The 25,910-nt window shown below is 38.8% G+C and overlaps 1 protein-coding gene across 2 annotated transcripts in view; it reads right to left on the bottom strand.

Moving 5' to 3' along the window:
* The window catches only part of LOC101849026 (protein FAM193A), a 37,422-nt gene that overhangs the window by 7,117 nt on the left and 4,395 nt on the right, over positions 1–25,910 (bottom strand). Inside the window, exons 2-17 of one of the 2 annotated variants that reach the window (XM_005091309.2) lie at positions 19,777–19,930; positions 19,061–19,122; positions 18,656–18,721; positions 16,841–16,932; positions 16,332–16,472; positions 13,534–13,747; positions 13,180–13,301; positions 12,685–12,838; positions 12,014–12,162; positions 10,605–10,850; positions 9,281–9,497; positions 6,953–7,186; positions 6,364–6,527; positions 4,413–5,547; positions 3,954–4,025; positions 1,537–1,749 (exon numbers count right to left, since the gene is read on the bottom strand). In XM_005091309.2, coding sequence (XP_005091366.1) covers positions 1,537–1,749; positions 3,954–4,025; positions 4,413–5,547; positions 6,364–6,527; positions 6,953–7,186; positions 9,281–9,497; positions 10,605–10,850; positions 12,014–12,162; positions 12,685–12,838; positions 13,180–13,301; positions 13,534–13,747; positions 16,332–16,472; positions 16,841–16,932; positions 18,656–18,721; positions 19,061–19,122; positions 19,777–19,930 — 3,435 coding nt within the window. The remainder of the gene's footprint in view (positions 1–1,536; positions 1,750–3,953; positions 4,026–4,412; positions 5,548–6,363; positions 6,528–6,952; positions 7,187–9,280; positions 9,498–10,604; positions 10,851–12,013; positions 12,163–12,684; positions 12,839–13,179; positions 13,302–13,533; positions 13,748–16,331; positions 16,473–16,840; positions 16,933–18,655; positions 18,722–19,060; positions 19,123–19,776; positions 19,931–25,910) is intronic. The other variant, XM_005091310.2, reaches the window with a different exon arrangement.

Raw genomic sequence — 25,910 nt, 5'->3', positions numbered from 1 at the left:
AAATTTGTAGTCTAGGTTACTTTAAGTCATGAAAGTAGTGATCTCGTGCGCACACCCAAAGGGCAGTGTTCAAAATATAGGGCCAAAATACAGAAAGTTTTAAATAACTTGATCAAGTCAAGATTTTGTTTAAAAAAACATTTTTGTTTGGTCGCAGGCCTACAGGAGTACTATGCAAAGTTACAAACACATTGGCAAATCAATAAATAGTTTGGAATTTTTAAAACACAGACAGATGAAAGTGAACAAGCTATAACGATAATTATCTGGGCACATTAAAAAATTGTGGGGACAGCAGAAAAAAAGCGCAAGGAACCAATGGCAAATTATCAAACATTCTTACCCATCCTTTAAATGCAACCTTTTAACTAAATGATTCATGGGCCATCATGAGGAATTTTCATACATAGTCCATAAATGTAGAAATCACTGCCAAGCAAGCAACCCACAACAACAATACATGGCAACACGTAAGTCCATACAGGAAGACCTTCCATAATCTTCTCCAACTGCACTGTTTTCTATCATCAGAAATATAACGTTATAACACAACGGCTCACCACAATTTCAGTCCTAACAGAAAGCAGCGAAATGTGAAGCCCTACAGACATTCACTACTGACAGCAACACAGTAGCCAAAATCTAGGGACTAAACCACAATGAGCAAAAACTGTGTCCCAGTTTGGCACACAAACAGAGAATGGTGGTTATAACATACACAAACACACACACTGCTGAAACATCCTCAACAGAGTTTTATGAGAATTGTTATCACAACAAACACACCACTGATATGAGTGTTCCTACTAAACATGTGAGTTCAACTCACAACACCATTGTAAAGTAAGTCCTACATTCTTTCCATGTTTTTCAGACCTGCCATACCCTTAGCATTTTAATTCTTCATGCCAAAATCCCAGTTGATCTTAACTGTTTCAGGGTAGCCCAGTCTCACAAAATGTTTTAAATCTAAATGAAGAATGTTCTCAAGTGATCCTGATTACCACCTCACATTCTATGGAAAATACATAACTCATCCTAAAAAAATGGTCGAATGGAATCAAGCAGTTAGCATCGTCGTTGTGACAGCAATGATTTGCTACATTTGTTCCATGTAAGAACTTACAAAGCAATGTAACAATTTCCCCACTTCAGTGAGCATGATCATTTTCCATTGCATTATATAATGATAAAACAAACAATTATCTCCAGAAGTTGGAGAAAATGTATCATAATGCTCAAGAATTTCCTTCATCCTCAAGAAAATTTGTACTTAGGATTTACTTGGGTAATACAGTCTCAAAGACCAACTCCTCCAACAACCCCCCCCCCCCAATAAAAAAACAACCCAGGAATGTTTTCCCTTTAATCATTTTTCAATTCTCAAGTTTCCTTTTCTTTCCAAAGACATCTCCATAGAATATTAAGTACATAAAGAGATCGTAACACTGTTAAAACAGACACCTCTCCACATTCCCAAACTGTTAGGGATAGGCTATATCTTTAGAACAAAGCCTTCAAAGAGAATCAACACACCTTTTTCTGTTTCTGCCTTGCTCGCTTTGCCGCTTTAGCTGTTAACTCTTTGTTATCTTTCTGCTTGCATTGATCTTGGCCACTGTCATCAGTACCATTGATAAAGCTGAGTAGCCCTTCCAGGCCTTTCTTTTCAAGAGGATCTTTCAGGTCATTTTCACTTTTTACATGGCCATTTATCGGACTCCCTCCTCTGTGCTTGGTCTCAGTTTGCTGAAAAAGGTGAGAATCAATTTGACGACACTGACAAGAAAAGGAAAGAGCATGGTTTACAGTACTGAACACTATATCATACTTTCCTTTCTATCGTTTTTCAGAAAATCATTCAACCCTTTCACCAAGCTATAATTTATAAACCTTTCACTCACTGCAACTCTTTCATCCCCCACACCCCTAATAATAAGGTTGATAAGATTAAACATCTAGTCTTCTTGGATAAGGTAAAACAAAACCTTCAAGGTCCTGTGTACATTTTGCATATGTTAAAGATCCCCGACAGGTTGAAAATCATAGAAGAGTAGGCTGGTTACAGCTGGGGTAAAATCTTAAAATTCCCACCACAAGAAACATCCTTCTCACACCAGTAAAATAGAGGGCACACCCTTTCACCTTCCTTCATTAAAAACGCATGAACCATGTCTCTCCTATGGAGTAAATCAAGGACGTCAAGATTCGAAGGGAAGGGAGTAGCATTTGGGCAATTTACTTCCTCAATGTCTACCACCCAGGCAAAGCTATATCATGCAAACTTCTTTAAGATCACTTATTAAGATGCAAAACAGAAAAGTAGGATCGAGCGCCTAGTCTATACAGAAAAGGACTACAAATTTCAGATGTCTGTGTTAAAGCTTCGCACCTTAAAGTAGGTAGCGTAAACACGGCCTCGCGAGCACTCGTGGCCTTCCGACCGCGTGGTATCGGTGAAATCGGGGTAATTCCGATCGCTGTTTCTTTGCTCTTTCGCTATAAAACACCAAGTGCCGTACACCTTGTAAAAGTTCAGCTTTTCTTCGTTACAATGGTGTAAGTTGTTTTTAAGTCCGATTAGTAGGAGCTGGAGAATCGCCGACGAAAGCGAAGCCCCTCGCAGTCGGAATGCGTGGTCGGCCGGTTGAAAAATTGACACGAGTGCATTCAAATGCTTCGCGGAACGAGGAATGATTAAATGCCGTCTTTTCATTGGCGGAGACTGTAGAGCTTTAAACGGGCTTTCCCGTGGTTTATGTTTTGCCTTTGGCGTCTAAATAGAAAGCTTTTAAAAATACTGTCAAAATGTTTAAAGATCAGTTTTTACCCATAATATGTAAAATACCGGCTTAAAAAATATATGTAATAAAAGATCAGCTTATTTTCTATTAGAATAAAGTAATCAGCTTGGAATTATTTTTCATCAAATCCTTCCGCAAGACTCAGAAAGCATGTGATCCAGCACGCGGGGTACACTACAGTATAGAGCCGACTCGCTCGCCGCGGGGCCCGGTGCGGCGCCGACGGGGTCAACGCTCGGTGTTTTTGTCGAAATAACGACAGATCATCGTGTTTGAGGCGATAAAGTACTGATTTGTAATGATCTCACAGTCTTGAAAAAAATTAGGCTCCATATATTTGTTATAGTGATTGTACTCTGTTAATGTGGAGATGTTTAGTGCTCTTGGTACTCTTTTATTGTCTGTCAAACATGGGGTTGCAGCCAGTGACTGACTTTAACAAATTTGACCAAATTTTAAACAACTACCATTTTCTTAAAAATTGACTGAGAGGTTAAAGAATGGTACCAAAAATGCTCAGTGGATATAGGCCTTTCAAATGGAACTGATAAATGTGGCATACAACTACTTTGAAAATTTAGTTTCTGGTACCTACTTAAAGACCCCTTAACACTTCTAAAATCATCTGGGTAGCTATTTCGGCAAAATTCAAAATTAATTCCTACCCAAGTCAATACAAACAGTTAAGACAACTTTAGAAAACAGGACATGACTTCCTCTCCAACAAGGGATGATTCTAAGCTCTCTATGCATAAAATGCCAAGTGCATAAAAGTTAGTTTTAGTAGAGGTTTTACAGTGCTCGCAACTGCATAAGGTTATATGAGCGCCAGAAGATTAGAGGTGTTACAGGAGAGTAACAAACATAAAAAAGAAGAAGGGGAGATAAGGGCGATAGATGTTTGATAGGAAAAAAGAAGCAAACCACACCAGAGCAACCGCCAACCACCCACCAAGTGCATAAAATTAGTTGGGATGTAAGAATTTAGATCTTACAATTTCCTACTTCCTGAACTTAAGCAAAGGTACACAAGGGGGAAAACAAGAAGATACATCATCAATAAATCCTGTTCTACATGGAACAATTGATCAAAAGACAAAAACTCTAAATCAAAAAGTTAACGTCATTCCACCCTTACAGACATCTTACCCGCTTTTTCAACTTTTTCCTGAGCCTGTCTTTCATTTCAATGTAGTTTGTACTTGTCTTTGCAACCTGAGGCTGTGATAGACAAAAAGTTTTAAGATGAAATTACAGGCATGGAGTGAATAAACAAAAAATCAACATATGAAAATTGTACTCAATTTACCTGCTGAAGTCAAACAAAAGCACTGATAAATACTAGTGTCAAACAAAAGCAATGATTAAACCCAGCCATTTCAAGATCGGACAGAAAACAGTAATAACAGATACAGCTTATATCGATTCTCAATTAAATGTTGCAAACATGTCAACTTGCTCTCAGAGACATTTCAAAACCAACTTTCTTTTCAACAAGTAAAGTATTAAAAAAAGATGACTTTATTCATTTTGTTTAACCCAAACTAAGACAACATTATTAAAGAAACAAACAGACCAAAAAAACCCCTCAGTTCTTGCTGAACTTACATTATTATGACCAAAGAATTCACAGTAGCAGCAGTCACAGTATTTGCCTTCTTTCTGATTGGAAGTGGAGGTGCTGGAACTTTTCTCGGAGCAACTGTCATCTACACTGTCACAGTTGTCCTCCAGATGATGCCCTTCATAAGCTGGGTCACTGCAAGGCAATGAGGTGCCCACCCCAATGTTATTCACAACAGAAGGCAGACTGCTGGCATTGCTGCAGGCCATGGGGAGCGCCTGGTGAGGCAGGGCATTTGGGGCAGTGAGCGAACCAGAGTGGTGCACCGAGGGGCCGCCCATTGGGGCAGCCGGCCGGAGGGTAGGGTTGGAGGCGTGGGCACAAGGTAGGTTGGAACGCAGAGTTTTGAACATGTCTTCCCTATGTCCACCGCCACTAACTACTCCACCGCCACCAGCATTGGCCAAGTTCTTGAGGCCTGCCTGTGAGGGGGGAAGGGGAGGGGGTGCACTGTGGGGGGCATTAGAGAAGGGCAACATCCCCATGCTGTGGGGAGGGTGGGGGGCTCCGGGTAGACCACCACCCGCTCCAACACCAGACTTGTTCAGGAAACCAGAACTCATCTTTTTACAATGGGGAGGGTGCTGTCCCCTCTCCCACTTACTGGCCACCGCATTGCCCCCTACAGGGGACGGCCGAGAACAAGGCGGCCCATGACTGGAGCCACTCGACTTTGAGGTAACCGACGATGTGGAGGTGGAGGTTGTCACAACATTCGACGGGGAAGAAAAAGAGGAAGAGGAAGAGGCAGAGAAGGAGGACTGGGAGCAGGGGCTCGCCACATTCAGGCATGACTGGGGGATTTTGGCCAAGGAAGCAAAGTCCAGAGGTTTGGTAGGATCCACTGAGCTCCCCTCTGCTGTAAGGTGACCCAAGGATGGAAGAATGGAGGAGGCCAGGTGCTTGCCGGCCATAGACTTGAAAGCGCTGGCGGTGATGGTGGATGTGTGAGAGGTGTGCGTTGCCAGGTGTGAGTCAAAGCTGAAGGGCGGGGAGGACGTGGCCAATGGGGCTGGAGGCAACAGGTCTGAGGTGAGAGCAGAAAGACGCTGATGGTGTTGGTGATGGTGCTGTGCCGCTAGTGAACCAGGTCGAGGCTGCATAGTGTTATCCCAGTCACTGGTGACATAAACAAATCATCATTATCTTTTAGTCAGAGTTTAACTCACTTGAGCCTATTCCTGAGTATTTATGGGATGCGCTTTATCGATCGATATCTCGGTTACAAGCTATGGGAAGAGACGTTCAAACAGTTGACCCACTTGTTTCGTTTCATAAAAAATTTGGTGAAGTTATGTGCGATAATTTTTCAGCAGTAACTGAGTCAGTCACCCCTCCACTGCGAAAGATGATTCTATTATAAATTGGGCGCAACCCCCAGACACTGCCATTTCAAAATATTGATAAAATAAAAACGTAAAACATAGTTTTTTTTTGTGTTTTTTTTAATGAGAGCATTTCTTTCTCTTGTTGAATTTTTTTTTTATAGCTTTCAGCCTTTTTATGGTTAACGTATCAATATACCCCAAAAGTGTCAGGTTGCAATGGTCGTTGGGGGGTGAAGAATAGCTCAAGTTCAAGTGAGTGAATGGCACTTGCAACACAAACATAAGTCATATAAGTGTTGTACTCAAGAGTAACAAGCAAAATAAAGGAGAAGAGAAAGACGTTTGATAGAAAAATAACAAAACCACACCAGAGCACCCACCAACAACTCACAATCACTACCAAGACAAAAAACAAAGCAAAATTATATTTGTACACCTCAGACAAAGGTAAACATCAGTCATAAAATATTAAAAGATTATCCCAAGTAGATTCCAGAGAAAGAAATCCAACATGATAGCTTCACATCATCAAATTTATCTCTGCAAGACTAGAAACAATTCCCCAAAACCAAACTAAAATAAGAGCCAGGAGGAACCAATAAGTTACCTGTATGCATGATAGATATGGTCTTGCATTCCTGGCACTTTGGCTGGGGGCATGACTGGGGCAGGCAGGTCAAACATAAAGCGTTGAGGGTGCTGCTGGGGAAGACCGTCGCCATAAATGTGCGAGTACAGGTGGAGCTGTGCGGGCGGAGGGGACACTGGTACCTGGCAGAGCACCAAAAGCACACATTTGATTATGATTGGCATTTCCCAATCACCACACAAATCCTTATTCATTGTGATTTAGGTACAGGAATTGATTGGAATTTCGCAGAGGGCAAAATAATGAACATTGTCCTTGAAACTTGCTGATGCGAAATTTTCTAATGTGACATGTACTTTGTATAGGATTTATACTAAGCCACTGAGGGTGGAATCCTCCAGTGACATAGCAGTGTACCATGTACAACAAAAAATGTACATACATCAGACTTTCCGCCTTATTGGGATCCAAAAAACCCCCACAAGAAAATAAGAAATCCTCAAGGGTAAAGTAAAGAAAGATATGAACTAAGGTGGGACTTTAAAGAAGAAAGAAAAAAAAAAGAGAATATGGTTTAACCCAGTGCCTCTCCCTCCCAAGTAATTACCTGAAGAGGCAAAGACGTGGAAATCATATGGCCACTCTGTTTCAAGCAAGCATGGCACTGGCAGGCAGCAAACACTCCAGGACTGACATTGCTGTCAGCACTGACCCGACTATCTTCCACATCATCACCTCCGACAGAGGAGCCCTCGTCGCCAGCTCCACCGGGTAACAGACCAGATTTTGCCAACTCTGCATCAAGTTGACGTGATAATTCTGGATCCAGTCTGGGTTGAAACTAGAAAATAAAAACCAAAATAAGAAGAAAAGAATTATTCAATGAGTTATATTCCTTGAATTTATCAGCCGTGGGAAGGAAAAGTGGACCTCACTGCTGTGAGATTACAGTGTAATCAAGGTCTTAATTCAGTAGAAAAATGACAGGATCAATGACAAAAAAGACAAACCTGTGCTTAGTCCACAACAGGAGACATTTGTGATCTCTTCTGTAACAAACAAGTGCTTTTGTAAGACCAATATGAGAATGTTTTCATCCACACTCTCATAAATGATGCTATAAATAAAATCAATATTATTTTCTTTGGATTCCAAGACCTACAGCTTTTTAATACAACTATGCAAACTGCACTCACTGTTTACAGAAGGAAAACAAAATATGATTTATTATTCAAAAAGAATTTTCTTTTGCTTTTAGAAATTAATGCATATTATTCCATAATCTTTTACAAAACCTAATTCTTTGGTCTTAAAAAAGGAGCTAAATTAAGACAAACATGTTTTCTTTTTAAAACAAAATTAAAACAATAAATTGCATCTTTTTGTAAGAGTCCAAGATAAAGACAACAAATTGTTATCAACTCTCAAATGTAAATATTCAACTAATAGATGGTTTTATTTCATTTGTTAGTGGGTTCATATATAAATCAAAAGAGTTTCCATTTTTTGTTCTCTCTGTTAAACCGAGGTTTTAGTTCAGGGGGTAGTCGTCAACATTTACAACATGCTGCTGTAAAGAGGGAAAACTGTTATCAACTTTCAAAGGTAAAAAAAATATCCCAACAGATCTTCCATTTTATGATGGTTCACTGACAAAAACGGGTTTTCCATTTTTCTCTCTTTCTTTCGGAGGCCAGCATTTTAGTTTAGAGGCAATTGTTGCCAACACTGATGATGCAACACAGCACAAACAACTCATTGTTATCAACTCTCAACAAATCTTCAGTTATATGGTATTTGTTAGTGGGTTCATAAACAAACCTGACCTTTTTTAAGTTATTGCTCCAAAAGGCCAGTGTTTTAGCTTGGAGGTAATCAAAAACTTACAATACATCTTTGCCCTTGGTGGCATTGAGCACAGTCATGTTCAGTAATCATTCCCTCTGAAGCATGTTGATGATGCTGTTGACTTTGTTGGTGCTTTTGCAGTTGCAGTAAGAAATTTTGCTGCCATTGAGCAGTACGCACTACTTTTACTTTATCTATCTCAACCGATGTGGCCTGAATAAAAACAAAACTATGATAAGCAGTTGATGCAAGTATTATGTAAAGAATTTCTTTCATTGAAGAAGAACCCTAGGAACAGAGGCAGAGTTACCGTTACAAATAAAAAGGGCATACTCTTAATAAATACCCACCGCAAAGCTAGCTTTTTAAATCTGAAATTTTCAGACCCAACAGGACATTTTTACGATGCTTACAGTACTAATGTTGGTGCACGAGATAATTTTGATCAAAGAGGTGATGATGATATTTCCAGGAAGAACACAGGGGTGAAACAACAGGTAAACATTGTTTTAGTAAGCATTTTACGACCACTTGCAACACAATTAAGCCATATCACATAAGTACCAAAGATTTACAAACACAGAAAAGAAAGAGGAGCTATAAGGATGATAGATGATAGCAAAGAAGGAGCAAGCAACACCAGAGCACCCGTCAATGACCCACAGGTCACATTTTAGGGAATTATTTTCCATCAAAAGGGATTTGAGCATGGCCAAAGAGTTGAACAAGTAATACAAATCAGCATTCAACAATTTTGTCAAACAACTGCATCATATTAAAATTTGATTTTTATTTGCATAGGTAGGCAAGTCTGTCCAGGAGCAAAGCACAGAATTTTGAGTAAAGTTACCCTAAATGCTTTATTAAATGGATTTGTTGTGTAAGTCAATGCAATTAAACCTTTCATCAGAACATCAAAGTTGAATACTGGCACATTACTATCTTAAATAGCAACTTAAAAATAAACTACCTACAAAATGCTGAAACAAGCCAAGCTATGGGGAAAAGGAAAATTTAAAAACTGTGCATTTTGATATCTGCCTACAAATTAATCCAACGAGAGCAGTAGAAGAGTAGAAAATCCCACCTGAAGAGTATGAGGTTCATCACCACCAGCATCTTGACTATCCGGAAAGTCGTCTTCGTCATCCTCATCCTCCTCTTCATCTTCATCATCTCCTGCGTTGTCATCAATATCATCCGTGTCGCACTCTCTCAATCTTTCATCTGTGTTGCACTCTCTAAATCGTGAGGCTTTTCCCTCCTGCACATTACGATTCAGTAGGGCATCACTGAAATCATATCTGAGTGGACAGGAGAGTAAAAAACAAAAAAAACCATGAAAAAGCAAAAGATTTTATGCTAATAAATTCATCACATTCATAAACAAATAATTTTTTAAACTGTTAAGTTGCATAGACCTCCATGTGAACCTCAACCAGATTGCCCATAACAGCTTTTGTGGGTGTCATAAAATAGCAGCACTTGTAGGTACATGATTGGGGCAAAAAAGAACCTGCAATGGCCCTTCAGAAATGTCAAAAAGCCAGGAAGTCCCCCCCCCCCCCCCAAACAACAAGGACCAAAATGGCCTACATTGCTATAATAGGGTTTGGTACAATAACACAATAGAATTGGAATATGAATCCTCCATAGAGTGATCTAGATAAATCTAGATCTAGACGGAGTGGAACAAGTGAATAGGAATAGATCTAGGCCTTGAGAACGAAATGCGCATCCGAACAGACAGATTCAGTTGAGTCTAATAATTTATTTAACCTCTTCGCTCTTGCGCCCGTAGAATTTACGGGTCTGGACCATGTAGCGCTGCGCCTATGGCCCGTTCTACGGTACGGTGACAGAGGTTGTTTTGATATCAATTATAAAGGAAGTTCTGCTAAAATCTTGTAATTATTATTGAGGTACCTTCCCTTTATATTTACCACCATTTTGCCCTCATTTGAAAGCGTCAGATTCAGATTTTAGCTCAAAGAGAAGATAAGATCTAGATCTAATACATCTACCGCACAAAAATGATTTACTGGCAGTAAACACAGATTGGCTTACATATATGGATTGTACGAGCGTTGTATAAAGAAGAAAAAGCTTCTTGTCACTTCCTCTTTACCTGCAGACACTCAGACAACATATATTCCCTGTTTTTTTTGTCTCAGTTTATCATTACTCGAAGGTGGGTTGTTTGGTGTTGTTTTTGGCACCATGTTACTAACTCCAACTTTTCTCCTTCTATCTCTCAATGAAATTAAACAACCAACTAGCAGATATTAAGAAAATGAAAACCTCAGAGTCTACCTAAGTTAAGCTCACATATCATTCAACTGATACTAAAAAAATCCCACCCAAAAAAAAAAAAAAAAAGTACTTAAACTTCGTTTCCTGCTAGAGCTTACTTGAGGGCTTTTTCACAGTCATAGTCATAAAAGGTGGTCAGCTTATCCTCTATGTTGATGGGGGAGACGGAGCCACTGCTGGAAGTAGTGCTCGACATGGAAGGCGGGGTTATGTCCATCACTACATTTCGAGTGTGGTCAAGTGCAAAGTTAAAGGAGTTTGGCGGTGGTGGGATTTCCCCTTTGTCATTGTTGATAATCCCGCAGGTGATCATGTGTGTGATGGTGCATTCATCACAGGTGCACCTGGGGAAGAGGAATAGTCAATAATGCTATTAAAAATTGTTTAAATAAGAACACAAAAATTTACAACCCAAGCAATTTTGCCTTTCTTGCAAGCGACCCTCCCACCCCCACGAACACACACAAAATACAATGAAAGTAGCGCAGTATTAAGAACAAAACCAAAAACAACCCCAGCAGATAAGGTAAAAAGAAGGAAAGGGAAAAAAAGGCACTGAACATCTGCATAGCCAGCCAGCTTCATGCTGTATCTTCTATTCTGCACGATAGCCCTGGGTGTGTAGCAAAATTTGAACGCTCCTATACTACTGGTCAATATGTAAAATGGTCTCAAAAGTATATAGTGGAAGACCCCATGTTTATGATAATGTAACAGCTGTAAAATAAATTGGCAGTTGTAACAGCTGTAAAATAAATTGGAACTGCCCATCTTGTTTCATTCTTTATGCAGCCGCATCATTGAAACTTTTCAAACCTGTTTTCTCAAAAACTTATCCTTTGAATCCCCTTACCCTTCAACATGCTTTACGTTTATACAGACAGATCCAATTGCACCCGAATAAAGAGTAAAATTCTCAAAACAGGCAAAGTTTTTCAAATATGCAAAGACGTCGAGTTAAATGTTCTCCTTCAAACAGGTTTCATCTGATGTGAATACAAATAGTGGCAGAGTGAGAGTCTGAACTTTCACAAGCCATACCCAGCTATCCTATAAACATACTTATTTGACATCATCATCATTGCCTTTTTCACCCTGGATCAGGATATATGCCACGAACAAACACTTTCCACCTTTCCTTATCCTGGGCGAGTCGCTTGATGTCACTCCATGTATTTGACATAATAACATTTGCTTTTCCTCTCGCCAGAAAAAGAACCTTCACATTTATTAACACTGAGTTGAGTAACTTCTGCTTCTCCCAGGCTATACCCATTTTTAGGGATTCAAATTTTGAAATTGGGTTCTTAACACATACATTATTCATAAAGAACAAATTTTGCCACCAATTAGCTCATTGGCAGACTGGATTCTACAGTGGCGTATTCATAGATAAACCAATTAATATCAAAATCTCCATTATTCTGTGGGTGTGAAGGGAGCTGCACTGTAAAGGATGAATGTACACACATTTGCTCAATTTTTTAAAACCTTTACGGTTCCTTACCTTTCTCTTTTACACCGATGACATTTTACTCTTTCAGTTGAAGGCTTGTGACCAGACATGAGATTTCTCATTGTTTCTGATAACGCTTCATCCATCAGAGGTTCTTTGATGAGGTGTTCTTTCAATATCTGAACCTGCTTTTGAGTATTCTAATTTTAGAAAAAGAAAGAGAAAACAGGAAATGGCTTTGAATACCGTAACACCCACTTTAACTTCATCAGAAGTTCTTTGATAAGGTTTTTTTCTTTCAATAGCTGAACTTGCCTTTGAGAATTCTTTATTTTTAAAAAAAAGGGAGAATAAAAAGAAAAAAGGAAATGGTGTTGAACACTTTGACTCCCAATTCAAGGTAAAACCTTTCATAACATGTGGAATCATTTGCCTACTGCACTCAATTTTTTAAATAATAAAGAGTGTATATTTTTTTTCTAAATAAATTTACCATTCTCTTCGTTCTCATGTACAATTTTTTGAAAGGATGCAAACTTAATGGTGAGACATGAAAAGCATGGGATTAGATCTAACCTCATATGTAAAAATGTACAATCAGTACTCCTTTAACAAAATGTTAAATTCTTGTCATTCTTTTCAATTTTTTGGTAACTAATACATTACGTCTTAGCCTATGCCTTCTAGAAAAGAAGTTCAAACAACACAACAAGATGTAGTACCTTAACTTCCTCCTGACAATAATTTTCTATCAGCTGTTGACAGTCCCGCCACACTACCACAACAACAGACATTTGTTCTTGAAATTTGAGAAGTCGTTTTCGAACCACACAGTAAGGGTCATCTTTGGACTTTTCATGTTTCAGTGAACCTTGCCTGTGGAAATAAGGAGTTTCTTTAAGTTAAAGAGTTACACACAATAACTGTTTCTTAGTGCACTGAAAAGGCAGACAAATCGTAGCAGCAAAGAATACATTGAGAAGAAGGGCTTTTCAGCTGTGCACTCCAAACACTAGCAGATTGAGAGAAAAAAGCACCACACTTCATGTTTAACAAACCTTGAAATAAACACTAAGCTTAAGCTTCACTTATACCAAAGTTTCAAAATCAAAGAGTTGACGCCGCGTAGCCAGTACTATAATTCAAGAAAAGGCTTTTGCAAAGAAGTAACACAAATGAAGCCTGGAGTTATCTTGCAAAGGAAATCTAATGTTTACCTCAGCTGTTCCAAGATTGTAGGTCCACTATTGTTGATGGTGGGGTCTATGTGGACAATAAACTGGAACAAATGTTTGTTCAACAACTCCCACGTCACCTTGAACCGACACAAGTGTTCACTCTGAAGAAATCAAACAAAAGTGTGCTTATAAGTATACAATATACTCTTCCTTTTTCATATGACTAGGTAACAATATGAAACAATTAACTGGCTATTTCTTTCTTGAAAATTATTTTTTAAAAGAGTACACACTGAGTATTACCTTAGAAATATTTCCTTTGTATTTGAATCTTTAGATAAGACATCGCAACAACAATGCTTAGACTTCACACTACTTAAGAAAAATCTTTACCAGCCCTCCTAGATACTGCGCTAGAAGATGGGCCTTTTTTGTGAGCAAATCATAATGCCACAGCATACTGCTGGTGAATGCCAGGGACAGTTCAGGGGTGTTGTAACCATCTTGTGTCAACTTCTCCAGAAGACTTGTCTTGATTCCCATCACCAGTTCTCGAACCTGAGACTCCAGCCTCAGAAACAATTGGTGTGGGTCTCGGCTGCATAATCTGTTGAAGAGAATAGTTACGTTCAGGCCAACAGTCATTCATAGGATCTGGTCAATATCTACCAAATATTTATTAGCTTCAGGGACAAAACAAAAACATAATTAATAAACTCCATAATAACCATCCATTGCTGCAATTTGTCAGCATCTTAAAAATAGGACTTGAACACCCTGTTTCCTACTGGTGACATCATACAGTGTTTATGCACATTATAGAACAATATTAAAATCAGGGTCCCACCAAATCCTGGAAAATTTTTTCAAGACCCCCAAATTTTTTTCAAGACCCCAATTCGAGGGAAAAATCAGGCCGCTGCACGTCAAGAATGATCCCCCAAAAAGCCCATCTATCAATGATAAAAAGTCAAAATGTCTATAAATGAATGCAAATGTACATTTTGTAGTATAGTCTTCAAACAATAGATGACTATAATACTGAGTGACTGCCAACCCAGCTTCTCAATTTTCCAAGGGAGAGGCCTCATCCATTTCCCAGGAACACGTTACATAATGAAAGCGTGTGCTCCATTTATATCTAATATAATACATGTACAATGTATACGTTTGTGAATACACACACACACACACACACACACACACACGTAGGTACATTACATCCAGTCAACAACATGTCAGTGTGGCACTGGGATCTTGAGAGACTTTGGTATTTCAGTCTGTTCTTACTTATTTTCTCCATATTTTCCCCTCATCATATTAGCCAACATAACAAACTATAGGCCCTATATAAAAAATGAATCCTGTTTTGAGCCTGAGAAAAGACCTAGAACTAGAATATCGACTGTCAATAACCAGTCTGGGTGTCATGATTCATATAATAAACGTGAAGACGAAAACCATTGCTGCAACTCAAAGAAGAGTAATATGAGTAATAACTAGAATGGCTCAAGTACATAACAATGATGACACAATGTACAGGAAAAGACAAAAGTCTTGCCTCCAGAGATAAATCGCACTTTAAGAATTAAAAAAACCCAGGAGATGTTTCTTTTGCTTTGAAACAGATACCAGGTCATATCAAAGACAGTGGACGATCATAATTATGTGGCTAATTATGACAAACAGTACTCGTACATAACAGTGATGACAAAACATACTGGGAAAAGGTAAAATCATGCCTACAAAGAACAAATTTGCACTAAGAGATACACAGATCAATAAAGGCGTATTTTGCTTCTAAATGAACCTTGCATGTATGAAATATATGTTGAAAACTTATTGATATTAGCAATTATGAAAAATATTACTTGTACACATAACAATGATGACACAATGACACAATGTATTGGAAAAAGGTATATCATACCAACAAAGAACAAATGTGTATTTTTGAGTTAGACAGATAAACAAGGACATGTTTGTTTATTTGTTTGAGTAAAGAGAGCACACATTACTTAAAAAATGTTTGCTCTTAGGACAATGTAATTTCTTGTACGTTAGTCAGTCTTGTACGGCTGCATGACGACACCCCAAACGTCATCACTGAGCACAAAAGCTAAATCTATAACCACAGAAATGATCCATCTCTCGAAGTTTGTTCACACATCACACTCTTGTTCCAGGAATCCAGTGTAAACACCGCAATTTCACTAAAATATTCAACAGAGTAGCCTAGAAACACGCAAAACAGCCCAGTACGTCACATTCAACTACTTTCGTTTTTCTGTTTCCCCCGTTGCTTCCGTTGTTCTGGGGACGCGGTTAAGGGGAAGTCTCTCAAGAAAACAATTATATCCGGGCACTTTTGATGACCCGCTCAAAACAAAAGTGGGCGAAATTCGGACTACCGGCACGTCGCAAATTGACGACAATAACGGCGAATGTTAAACAGCCGACCGAAATCGTAGATCTAGGAACCCGACGTTCCTTTCGCGCACCGCGGCTTTTGAAGTATTGAATAAACGACGATAGGCAAAGAGATTTAACCAGCTAGGGTGATTCTACTGAAAAATAATGGTGTTTTCTGAAACACCTAGTCCGTGACGACACGACAGACGCACAAGTAATCCGAATTGTTCGTCTATTTGCCAACAAATAAACCAATTTCTTGAGCAAGTTAACCTTTCTCAATGACAAATAACATAGGATCAAAGCACACGTAAAAAAAACACACCCAAAAATACTAAATTTTGGACATTCTTGGAAGTTTGCATTGGTGTGCTCAAAATGACACTCCAGGAATCACTAAAAAACGAACATTTTTGGCACAAAATTTACAAACTCAAGATTGTAAAGCTGACAAGGGGTCTGAAACTGCTAATGCAGGTTCTACATCCTATATTTGACGTGTGTATACGTTTTGGAGGAATAAATACTAATGCATCACATTTTATGCACACTAATGTGAGATGTGTGTGTTTTTCCCCACGTTTTGGCAATGGCTCATATGTTGAAAGTAATCGAAAGTATTTCTACTCCCACAATAATCCGTTCAGAAACTTGCAGCAGGACTGAAAAATGCTAGAGACAACTCGAAAGTATATAATAAATGCAACCATGGCATGTGCAAATGAAAGAAAAACATTCAGTATCAGTGTACAAGGATGACAATACATCTGATCACTTACTTATCAACAAGAAACTTGAGCCTGTCCCCTTGTTCTTCTGAGAGATCAGGTTCTTCCTCACTGCTGTATAATTCCTTTACTATAGATCTAAGCTCCACCCAGTTCTCCTGCAGTTCTTGAGTTTCTCTCTCGTGAATATCCCTAGACAAGAGAAACAGAAAAGTCAATTACAAGCAAATTTCACCTTATTATGAGTGAAGTTGTTAAACAAACCGACATGATTGTGTTGCACTTCCTTCATACAGACAGGTAACAAGAGTAAACAGAGAAACATTGCTTGAACATAGGCAAAGGGGAACAAGAAGACCCCCATCCCTAAATGAAAGTAAAGAGTAAAGATTAATGAAATACACTTTACAATATATCACCCTGTGATTCATCAGAAATATATTTCAAAAGAACAAAGCACTTAATTCCTGTTGCTTCGCTCAACAAAAATCATTCCCGAACCCCCCAAGAAAATTAAGACTATACTACAAAAGGTCAATAAAAAATGAATTCCAGCTTACCGTTCCTCAATGCATTTCTCACAAGACACTGAGTCGGTGCAGGCCCCTTTTTCATGTAAAAATGATGGAACATCATATGGCAGGTGAGTCTCCTGTACAAGAAAGCACATGGAAATATACTTCAAGCCCTCAGCAACCATCACAGAATACAAACAAACAGTAAGCTCATATCAAACTTAAGAGTAAAGATCTGACAGGCATAGGGGTGAGAATGTATGTGGGAATGAAGACCATAACAAGCAGTAAAACTTATACTAATAGAAAGATAAATAAATTCAACCATTGAAAGACCTGCATAAAATAAGCCACAACGATGTAAACAACTTGAAAGTACTAAGACTGAACAAGCACTCTGCTTCTACGCATTGGCTATATCTCGCACTGAGTGTGAAAAAGACAACACACATCCCTGTTTTATCGGTAGCAAAGCTCGCACTTCTCGTCACGCTACGTATCAAGAGAAAGAGCAATGAAGAAATGTTTTTATACATGACAAGACCCAGGTAGAACAACCCATAATGATGCAAACAAGGGTAAAAAACTAAGACAAGCCTTCTGAGTCGACACGTCAGGTTTGGCTGTCTCGCAAAATGTGTGTACCAAAAACATCACACCTCATTTTGCTTCCGGTCATAGAACCAGTGTTTTCTGTCCAATAGTGTATATATACAGATGACCTCATAACTAAAACGATAGGCTGTCAAGAGACGTCAATCTCTAGGTTCAAAACTTAATAGAAGCTGAAACATCAAGGAAACAAAGCAGGGGTTTTAGCTGCCATATGAGATACATTTACACAGCGCCATCAAGGGGTTAAAGGCATCAAAAATTTAAAAAAATTAATTTCTACACTTTACACATGCATACAAGTGGGCCTGGTGAAAGGAATCCCACGATGCATTTTAACGTTAATCAATAGCGTTTTATTACTCAACTCAAGCATATTTCTGATTTATTACAACTTTTGGTATTCTCGCAGTGATGTAACAAAATGCATCCTAAATTCTGCTAAAACCGTGCTATCTTATCACTTTTTGCATGAACATGCAGGGGATTAAATGTAACTTTAATTTTATGAGCGCAGGAATGTTTTTTTAAAAGAAATATAAACTTCATTATTTATATCCAAAGTAGGAAATGTGGGCTGTCTTATTATTACCTCCCCTCTGATGTACGGGTTCCATGACAAGTACCAATTATGTCCGTTTCTAATTACTTTTTTTTTTTAAACACATTTCAATGCTACATTTTATCAAACCTTTCAAACAATGTATAACACTTCATACTTATTATTTCCTTTATTCATGAAAATTTTTCTAAAACATACACACCTCCCATTCAGTATCTGATGCACAAAAGAAAATCGATAAAAGCTGGTATAAAAAATGGGCAGAAAATGAGTTTTCAAAGTGTTATTAAAATATTTTTAAAGCAAATTCACAATCAAATAGAACAAGAAATCTCGCAAAATTCACTTCACTCATAAAAAAAAAAAAAACCCTTTTTCCGTAACACTACTGTGTACTGATGAAAAAACGTTGAAAAACCAAGAATGGAAGAGAGTTACATTAATATCCTATGGACCACCGTCAAAATTTTTCAATTTAGATCGAGAGAGGCAGCTCAAATAAAAGAAGTTTTTTAAAAGGAGAGGGGTACTTTCTTTCTCTTTACCACTGCTGTTTTCTGATTAACCATGTTCAGTTTTAGTTGACTCCACTGTATGATGATTGAACTTTCTTATTTTGAAAAAAAAGTCAGAAATTAGTTGATTAATTCTTGTAAAGAAAGCAAGACAGTTTTACAAATTCTTACCAAGAAGGACTGAAAATTCCCAGCTACTTTCCGGCATTTTGCACATGTCCAGATCTGTAATTTCAGCTGGAAATAAAAAAGAAGCAACACATGATAAACATAAAGACTCTTGTATTCTGATTAATCCAAAACCGATTGTCATAACCCTTCCCACTTTACTCTAATAAGCCTATAACAGCTTTAAAAAATATTAGTACCCTCCCCATTGAATCCTTCCACATCCAAGAAAATCAAAAAGAGAAATGATTCTATGACCAAAAATAAAAGGAATAAACAAAAAAAAATAAGAAAAAGTCTTGGGAGATATATTAGAAGAATGAAAATAAACTCAAGAGTCTTCTGAAAATCTCTCACACATACATTGAGTGTTCACTCCCCAGCAGCAGATTCAAGAGACACACTTACTGAACTGAAAGACTGGGTACTTGTCAGACTGTTTATCACAGGGTTTCCATCCAGCTGTAAATCTGAAAAGACACAATAACAAAAAAGTCAATGCAGTCACCATTATCAACAAAACCTTTACAAATCTTCACATTGCTAATGATCCCAGAGAAACAATTGGATGAAACAAAACCAACAGAATGTCTATCCTGTGTTCAAACCAAGTCCCAAATATGAATTCTCAAGTCACATAAATAAGAAAAGCCTTCATATTGCTGTTTTTTAGCTACACCCCTGACCATAGGGTCAGTAACATCTAACATCCAGCCTTCTCGGATAAGGCAAAAAATATCTCGGACGTCCTGTGTGCAAGTTACAAAACTGATCCCCTAGCAGTCCAAAACTTTATGATATTAAGAGTGGGCTTCGACCGCCACTCGGCCAAATTCAAAATTAATTCCTAAAGATTGAAAATGCTTTAAAAAGTGTCCCGCACGCTCACATGACCTAATGCTGCTGCAAGCGCCGTAAAACACTTAAGAAAAAAACCCATAAGAACAAAAGATCAACTGAAAAGAAATACAAGTTCCCTCCCCGTGAGACACGGCCTCCTCATCAACATATCACCAGATAATTCAGAGCACTCAGTCCTGAAGCAAGGGTACTGCAAATGCAAACAAAGACACAAAAAACAAAAAATTGGAATGAAACAGTGGGGAAAAAAAACAGAAACATACCCAAATATTCCAATCCTTCATCCCCCTCCTGAGAGTCAGTGCGGGGAGCGCTGCAGTACATGCAGTGGTCCACATAGGGATTCTGACCTTGGCTTATGGCATGGGCTGGGATATCAAGATCCACTGGGGCATCCATTAGCTCTGTAATCTTCTGCTGAAATACAATGACCAAAGTAATTACACACAAATGAAACCATGCTACTTTTCAAACATTTCAATAAAATTGGGGACCATTATTATTATAAGCAAAACAAAATATTCACCATGGTTTGAACATCCAAGACGACAAACTATACATCCTGATTCAGAGTTAATATTTTAAGCCATATATAGAAAAACATGTACCCTTCACCATCTTATAAAAGGTAGCACAGGTGGCGACATTTACATGATCACTTTTCTATCACCAGCATACTTCATGGTTTTTTTTTGGGGGGGGGGGTTCGCAAGAGTTTTATGGCAATTGAACACAATAAGGTCGTATAAGTGGTGAAGATTAGAGGTGTTACAAGGGAGTAACAAACAAAAAAGGAGGGGAGAAAAAAAAAAGACGAAGATGTTTGATGGGAAAGAAGGAGCAAACCACACTGAGCACCCGCCCACCACCCACCTGCTGCATGGTTTACACAAGCAGAAATGATTACAGTTGCTAATGCTCATGGTTACATGTCAGGGCCAGAAATGCTGTGACAGACAGGAAATAGCAAATGTTTTATTTTTTAAAAGCCTATAAAAGTCACTTGCAGAGTGATAAATGGCGGAGCTCAATGCCATCAGATGTAAGTACTGCTTAGATCATACATGAAACGTGACAATAAAAAGAAAAGTGTATACAGCAGTTTATGCAAAGATTTTTTTTTTAAAAGAACAGTACGAAAGTTTAGAGAAAGTCAGAGATGTGAAACAAGATGAGACATGATAACTAATTGTGGCATTATTCAAAAGCAAATTATTTAATAAATTATATTGGTACTATTGTACAATTTTTGTTTCAAATGTCACTTTAAATAGTCATTTCAAATCCCAATCAGTCATCTGACATAAACATACCATGAAGCAGGTTCAAGTTTAATCAGTATTTCAAATTCTGCCTTACTCCCTTGAAGAATTGACATTTAAGTGTTTACCTCAACAAAACAATATTTTGAATAATTCAATATGATCACTCTAAGGCAGTTGAAATGAGCCAGTGACTCAAAATGGCATACATCTGGTGATATCAAAATGTGCTTGTTGATCCAGTGATGTTCCCATTCTGATATGGATATCATCTGATATGTGACAGGCTCAACTGTCATGACGCGGTGGAACCAGGTGCTCGTCAATTTTTCGGCATAAAGAGGTATTGGTAAAATCTTCACCTGCTCATTTTTTAGTTTTAGTAAGAGTTTTGCGGCACTTGCAACACAATAAAGTCATATAAGTGCTGAAGATTTAGAGGTGTTACAAGAGAATAACAAACACAAAAAAGAAGGAGGGGAGATAAAGACAATAGAGATGTTTGATAGGAAAGAAGAAGCAAACAACACCAAAGTGTCCAAAGCACCTGTCAACCACCCACTCCTGCTCATTTGCCGTGCTACTGATGAAGAAAATACCCATTTACCTTGAATTAGAAGTTGAGATACTTATCAAGGAGGTAGCAGAGGCAAAGTAATATGAAAATAGCGACCAAAGTTAAGGAAAGTTCTAAAGCTGCAGTGTCCGTGGAACACGGAAATTTACATTTTCTGTGCCCTTGTCCCCTGTTTCTCAAAAAGCCACGCGGAATGCTGGTTTTGAAGTAGACATTGAGCCCAAAACAAAAAAATTGATTTTACCCTTCCAGCCCGAGTCATTTTTGTGTACTCCCTAAACCACATCGATACTCCCAGAAACTGAGAATATATATTTTGGATGGTGGGAGTTATAAGCGCTGCTGAAAATATAACGTATGTGCAAGGGGCTGGAAGGGTTAAGAATTGCCAAACGGACAGAAAAATATCCATCCGGTAAATTTTTACTTTCACTCCCGTGTATAATGTGTTGTCACGTGGTGTTCTGACATAGGCCTAAATACCTATATTGAAGCAACTGATGCGCACAAGCTTGACACACTTAGTGCTTATTTACTCAACTGGACCAGAAGGATAGGCAGCTCATGCAAGCCAAATAATGCATAGAGGCCTACATCAGGCTTGCCAACTTTTGAGATACTGAATTTTGGAATTTTGATTGCGCCAAAGTGCCACAGACACACACTTCTGTGACAGGCTACTAAAGCTACTAAAAAAAACATCCACACCACAAAAACAGCTCTAACACAACAGTGGAGAAACAGAGAGAGAGAGAGATGCCGCTTTGGGAAAGGTTTGGGAACGACGATGGCAATTCGAGAATTTCCCAAAAATTCGAGAAGGTTGGCAAGCCTGCTACATAGTAACATAGACATGCCTACGGGACCTGCAGTGATGTGAGGATAAACAAGCTGAAAGTGGTAGGGGTGCAAATATACAGGACCAGGGGCTATGGTCAAGACAGGATCATGTGTGGGCATGGGGCAGATACAAAAAAGGAATGGGAATGGTATCATTAACAATAATAAAGTAACTTCTTTAAAAAAAATACGCCTAAATCATAAAAAGGAAGGAAGGACTTCCGTAACAAGTGATCACCCTAAAAAACACAGTAAAGAAGAGACCTAACCCTAACCCAACTTGTACTCCTACCCCTCTATTCTACTCATGTCTCATACTCATCTAGTGCTCGCTTGTTACAAAAGTCCTCCAAAAAGGACACAGTCAAAAATTGACAGTTAGATTTAATGAGGAGGCTAGCCGTACTTAATGACAGCTGATGAATCTGTTATTTTGAAAACTGTAAACAATATCCTAGAAAATTGCCGATAAAAAACTTCCAACCTATCCCTGACTGCGAAATGCGCGGCCAGCGGCACTAATTAATTGCACTAGTGGACTGTAGTCACCAGCAGTTTAAAAAATGGTTATTCTCATGTCAGCGGTATAGTTACAACACTCATGTCGGATCACGACCGGTGATTGCGATGACCGCGGAAGGGAGGATGAGTCATCACGACCAGTGGTCGTGATACGCACGCAGAGGGTTAAACCTGAATAATAACTACATCTAGAATCTAAATCTAATGAGACCTGTGTACTCAACAGGTTTGAGTCGATAGGGCCAAACCTATCTAAGTACCGCTAGACTGGCAGTCTAGCCGTACTTAATTAAGTACGGCTAGACTCTCAGGCTAGCCGTAAATTACTGAGAATAACCTAACACATTATGATTACACCCTAACTCGCCCGTGAATTTCCTTACGCACTCAACCCTAACTCGCCCGGAACCACCCGCGCTGACCTAGCGGAGCGTCTTTAGAAACGAAGTCTCGCCTTGACGAGACCCTGGGGACGAAATTTTGATTTGCATAGTTAGTGGAAAAAGTTTCTTCTTCCGTTTGATACCGAAACAAAATTTTTAGGGCCAGTAGTTTTAGTATTAGTAGAGCCGATCGAAAAGCGATCACGTTACCTACACTTCGAAGGTATCTGGACTTGTTGAAAAGCGACATAATTGAGTTCGAAAAAGGAAGTAACGATGGATTTGAGCAAAAACAAGCATTATGACAAATCAGTTGACTCAGATTTTGATGAAAACGTAGCAAGAGTTTGGGGTGATTAAAATTAATCAGATCTAGGGCCCAGACCGTGAGGCTGAGAGAGAGTGACGGGTCAGACACCCCAATTTAACTTAAAGTTAGTACATTTCCAACAGTTTGTGCATACAGTTATTTTTCTGAAACTATATATTCGTTTTCCTTTTTAATTTTTATTTTTTTAAGATTTTGGGAATTTGTTTAGATTTTTAAAATGTGTTTTTTAAACGCCTGTATTCATGGGAGGGGGGTTCCTTCACCTTGCTTAGGATGGGCCGATTAAGATTGATTAGATCTAGGGCCCAGACCGCGAGGCTGAGAGTGAGAATGACGGGTCGGACACCCCAATTTAACTAAAGTACATTTCCAACACTTTGCGTATACATAAAGTTATATTTTTCTGAAACTACATTCGTTTTCTTTTTAATTTTCATTTTTTTAAGATTTTGGGAATTTGTTTAGATTTTTTTTAATGTGTTTTTTAAACGCCTGTATTCTCCTTGCTTAGGATCTAGGAATGGACTTTCCGGCCAGACACTTAGGGTATAATGTGTTAAGACATCTAGCGTTTAAAAGTTGATTGAAAAGACTTTATGGAAGGACTTCCATAACGAACGACCACCCCAACAAACACAACAAAGAAGAAATGAAGCTACAGCGAGCACTTAGAACAGCTCTGTGATTAGCACAAATATAGATGACGTATTTCCGCCATCTATTTTTGTCGTCTTCCAGGGCTTCCCTCGCCAGCTGACTAGATCTCACCGTGGCAAGTGTGTGTGTGTGTGTGTACAACTTTGAGGAGAAGGTAAATTTATGGAACGGGAATTGCTGAGACTGTTTATAAAAGATTAAAACAGGAAATTCATACCAAAAAAAAAAAAAAAAAAAAAGAGATCTAGTCAACAGTTACTGGCGAGGGAAACCCAAGAGTCTTGGGGGAAACCCCCCGAAAGACGAAAAAAATAGATGGCGGAAATACATCAAGTATATTTGGGCCAATCACAGTGGTGTGCTACATGAAACTTCATGTAAAGAAGAGACCTAACCCTAGCCCTCTACATCTATTCTACTCTGTCTCATAGTGGATGCTCATTACGGAAGTCCTCCCGACTTAACCGACATTCCATTGGACTACATTACTGGATCTAGATACATGGAGCTACAGCGAGCACCTAGCACACCTCTTCTGTGATTGGCCCAAATATAGATGATGTATTTCTGCCATTTACTTTTGTCGTCTTCCGGGGCTTCCCTCGCCATTGACTAGATCTCACCGTAGCAGGCCCGTTTTGCCGCGTAGCTCGCGATGGGCTATGCCACTAGGTTTCATCGCCGACTGCTTGGGCTGTGTATGTGTGAGTGTGTGTGTGTGCGCGCGCTTGTGTGTGTGAGTGTGTACATGATGTTATTTTGTGTGTGTGTGTGTGCACGTGCTTGTGCGTACAACTTAGTCTAAGTCTTAGAGGCGAAGGTAGATTTATGGAATGAAAATTGCTGAGATTGATATAAAAAAACAACCAAATACATGAAATCTTGTCAACTGGCGAGGGACGCCCAGTAAAATTACAAAAATAGATGGCAGAAATACTTCATCTATATTTGGACAGAGGTGTGCTAGGCGCTCGCAGCAGCTTCAAGTAACACAAATTAATTTTTTTTTAAAACAGACACTGCAAGAGTCTTAGGGAAATCCCGGAAGACGACAAAAATAAATGGCAAAAATACATCATCTATATTTGGGCCAATCACAGAGGTATGCTAGATCTCGGTTCTCTTAGCTTCATGTTACCTAGATCTGGATCTAAATAGAATTGGGAGATAGCCTGAACATAAATAGGCCTCCCTTCACTTTCATAGACAACTACAGACGTTGATCTTGTAGTTCCGTTCGTTAAAGTCCACAATCCATTTGTTTACATCCAGAGAAGAAATCCGTAAAGTCTTGACGACCAAATAATAGGCAACACAAAGAACAGGGACGCAGCAACCTAACGGCAAAACATCAAATTATGGTAAAATCAGGGGGGCCCCTGAAACCCTTGAACCCTCCCAAGCTTTTATTATGAACTCCCCCCCCCCCTACTCTTTGACTCGAGGGGCCCAAACCAGTGAATAATAATTGGGCTCTGGCGTTCAGCATTGGACTGTAACGAACTAAACTACAAAATCACTCTACAGACTACAGTTGAACTGAGTAAGTAAATTTATATAAACGAAGTGGCTTGCCCAGCTAGACTGCCAGTCTAGCCGTACTTAGATCTAGGTTTGGCCCTATCGACTCAAGCCTGTTAAGTACACAGGTCTCATTAGATCTAGATCTAGTAATTATTCAGGTTCAAATACATGCAAGTCAGTAAGGCACCTTTTGGTTTTGTACTTTAGGCATTGCAAACTAAAAAATGTCATTTACAGTTCAGCCATCAATATTAAGTACAGCTAGCCTGACAGTCTAGCCGTCCTTTAGTACGGCTAAACT

Source organism: Aplysia californica, unplaced genomic scaffold (assembly GCF_000002075.1).
Source record: "Aplysia californica isolate F4 #8 unplaced genomic scaffold, AplCal3.0 scaffold00028, whole genome shotgun sequence".
NCBI classification, from domain to species: domain Eukaryota; kingdom Metazoa; phylum Mollusca; class Gastropoda; order Aplysiida; family Aplysiidae; genus Aplysia; species Aplysia californica.
The sequence above is the reverse complement of the archived record's forward strand: the minus strand, read 5'-3'. Positions and strand labels throughout refer to the sequence as shown.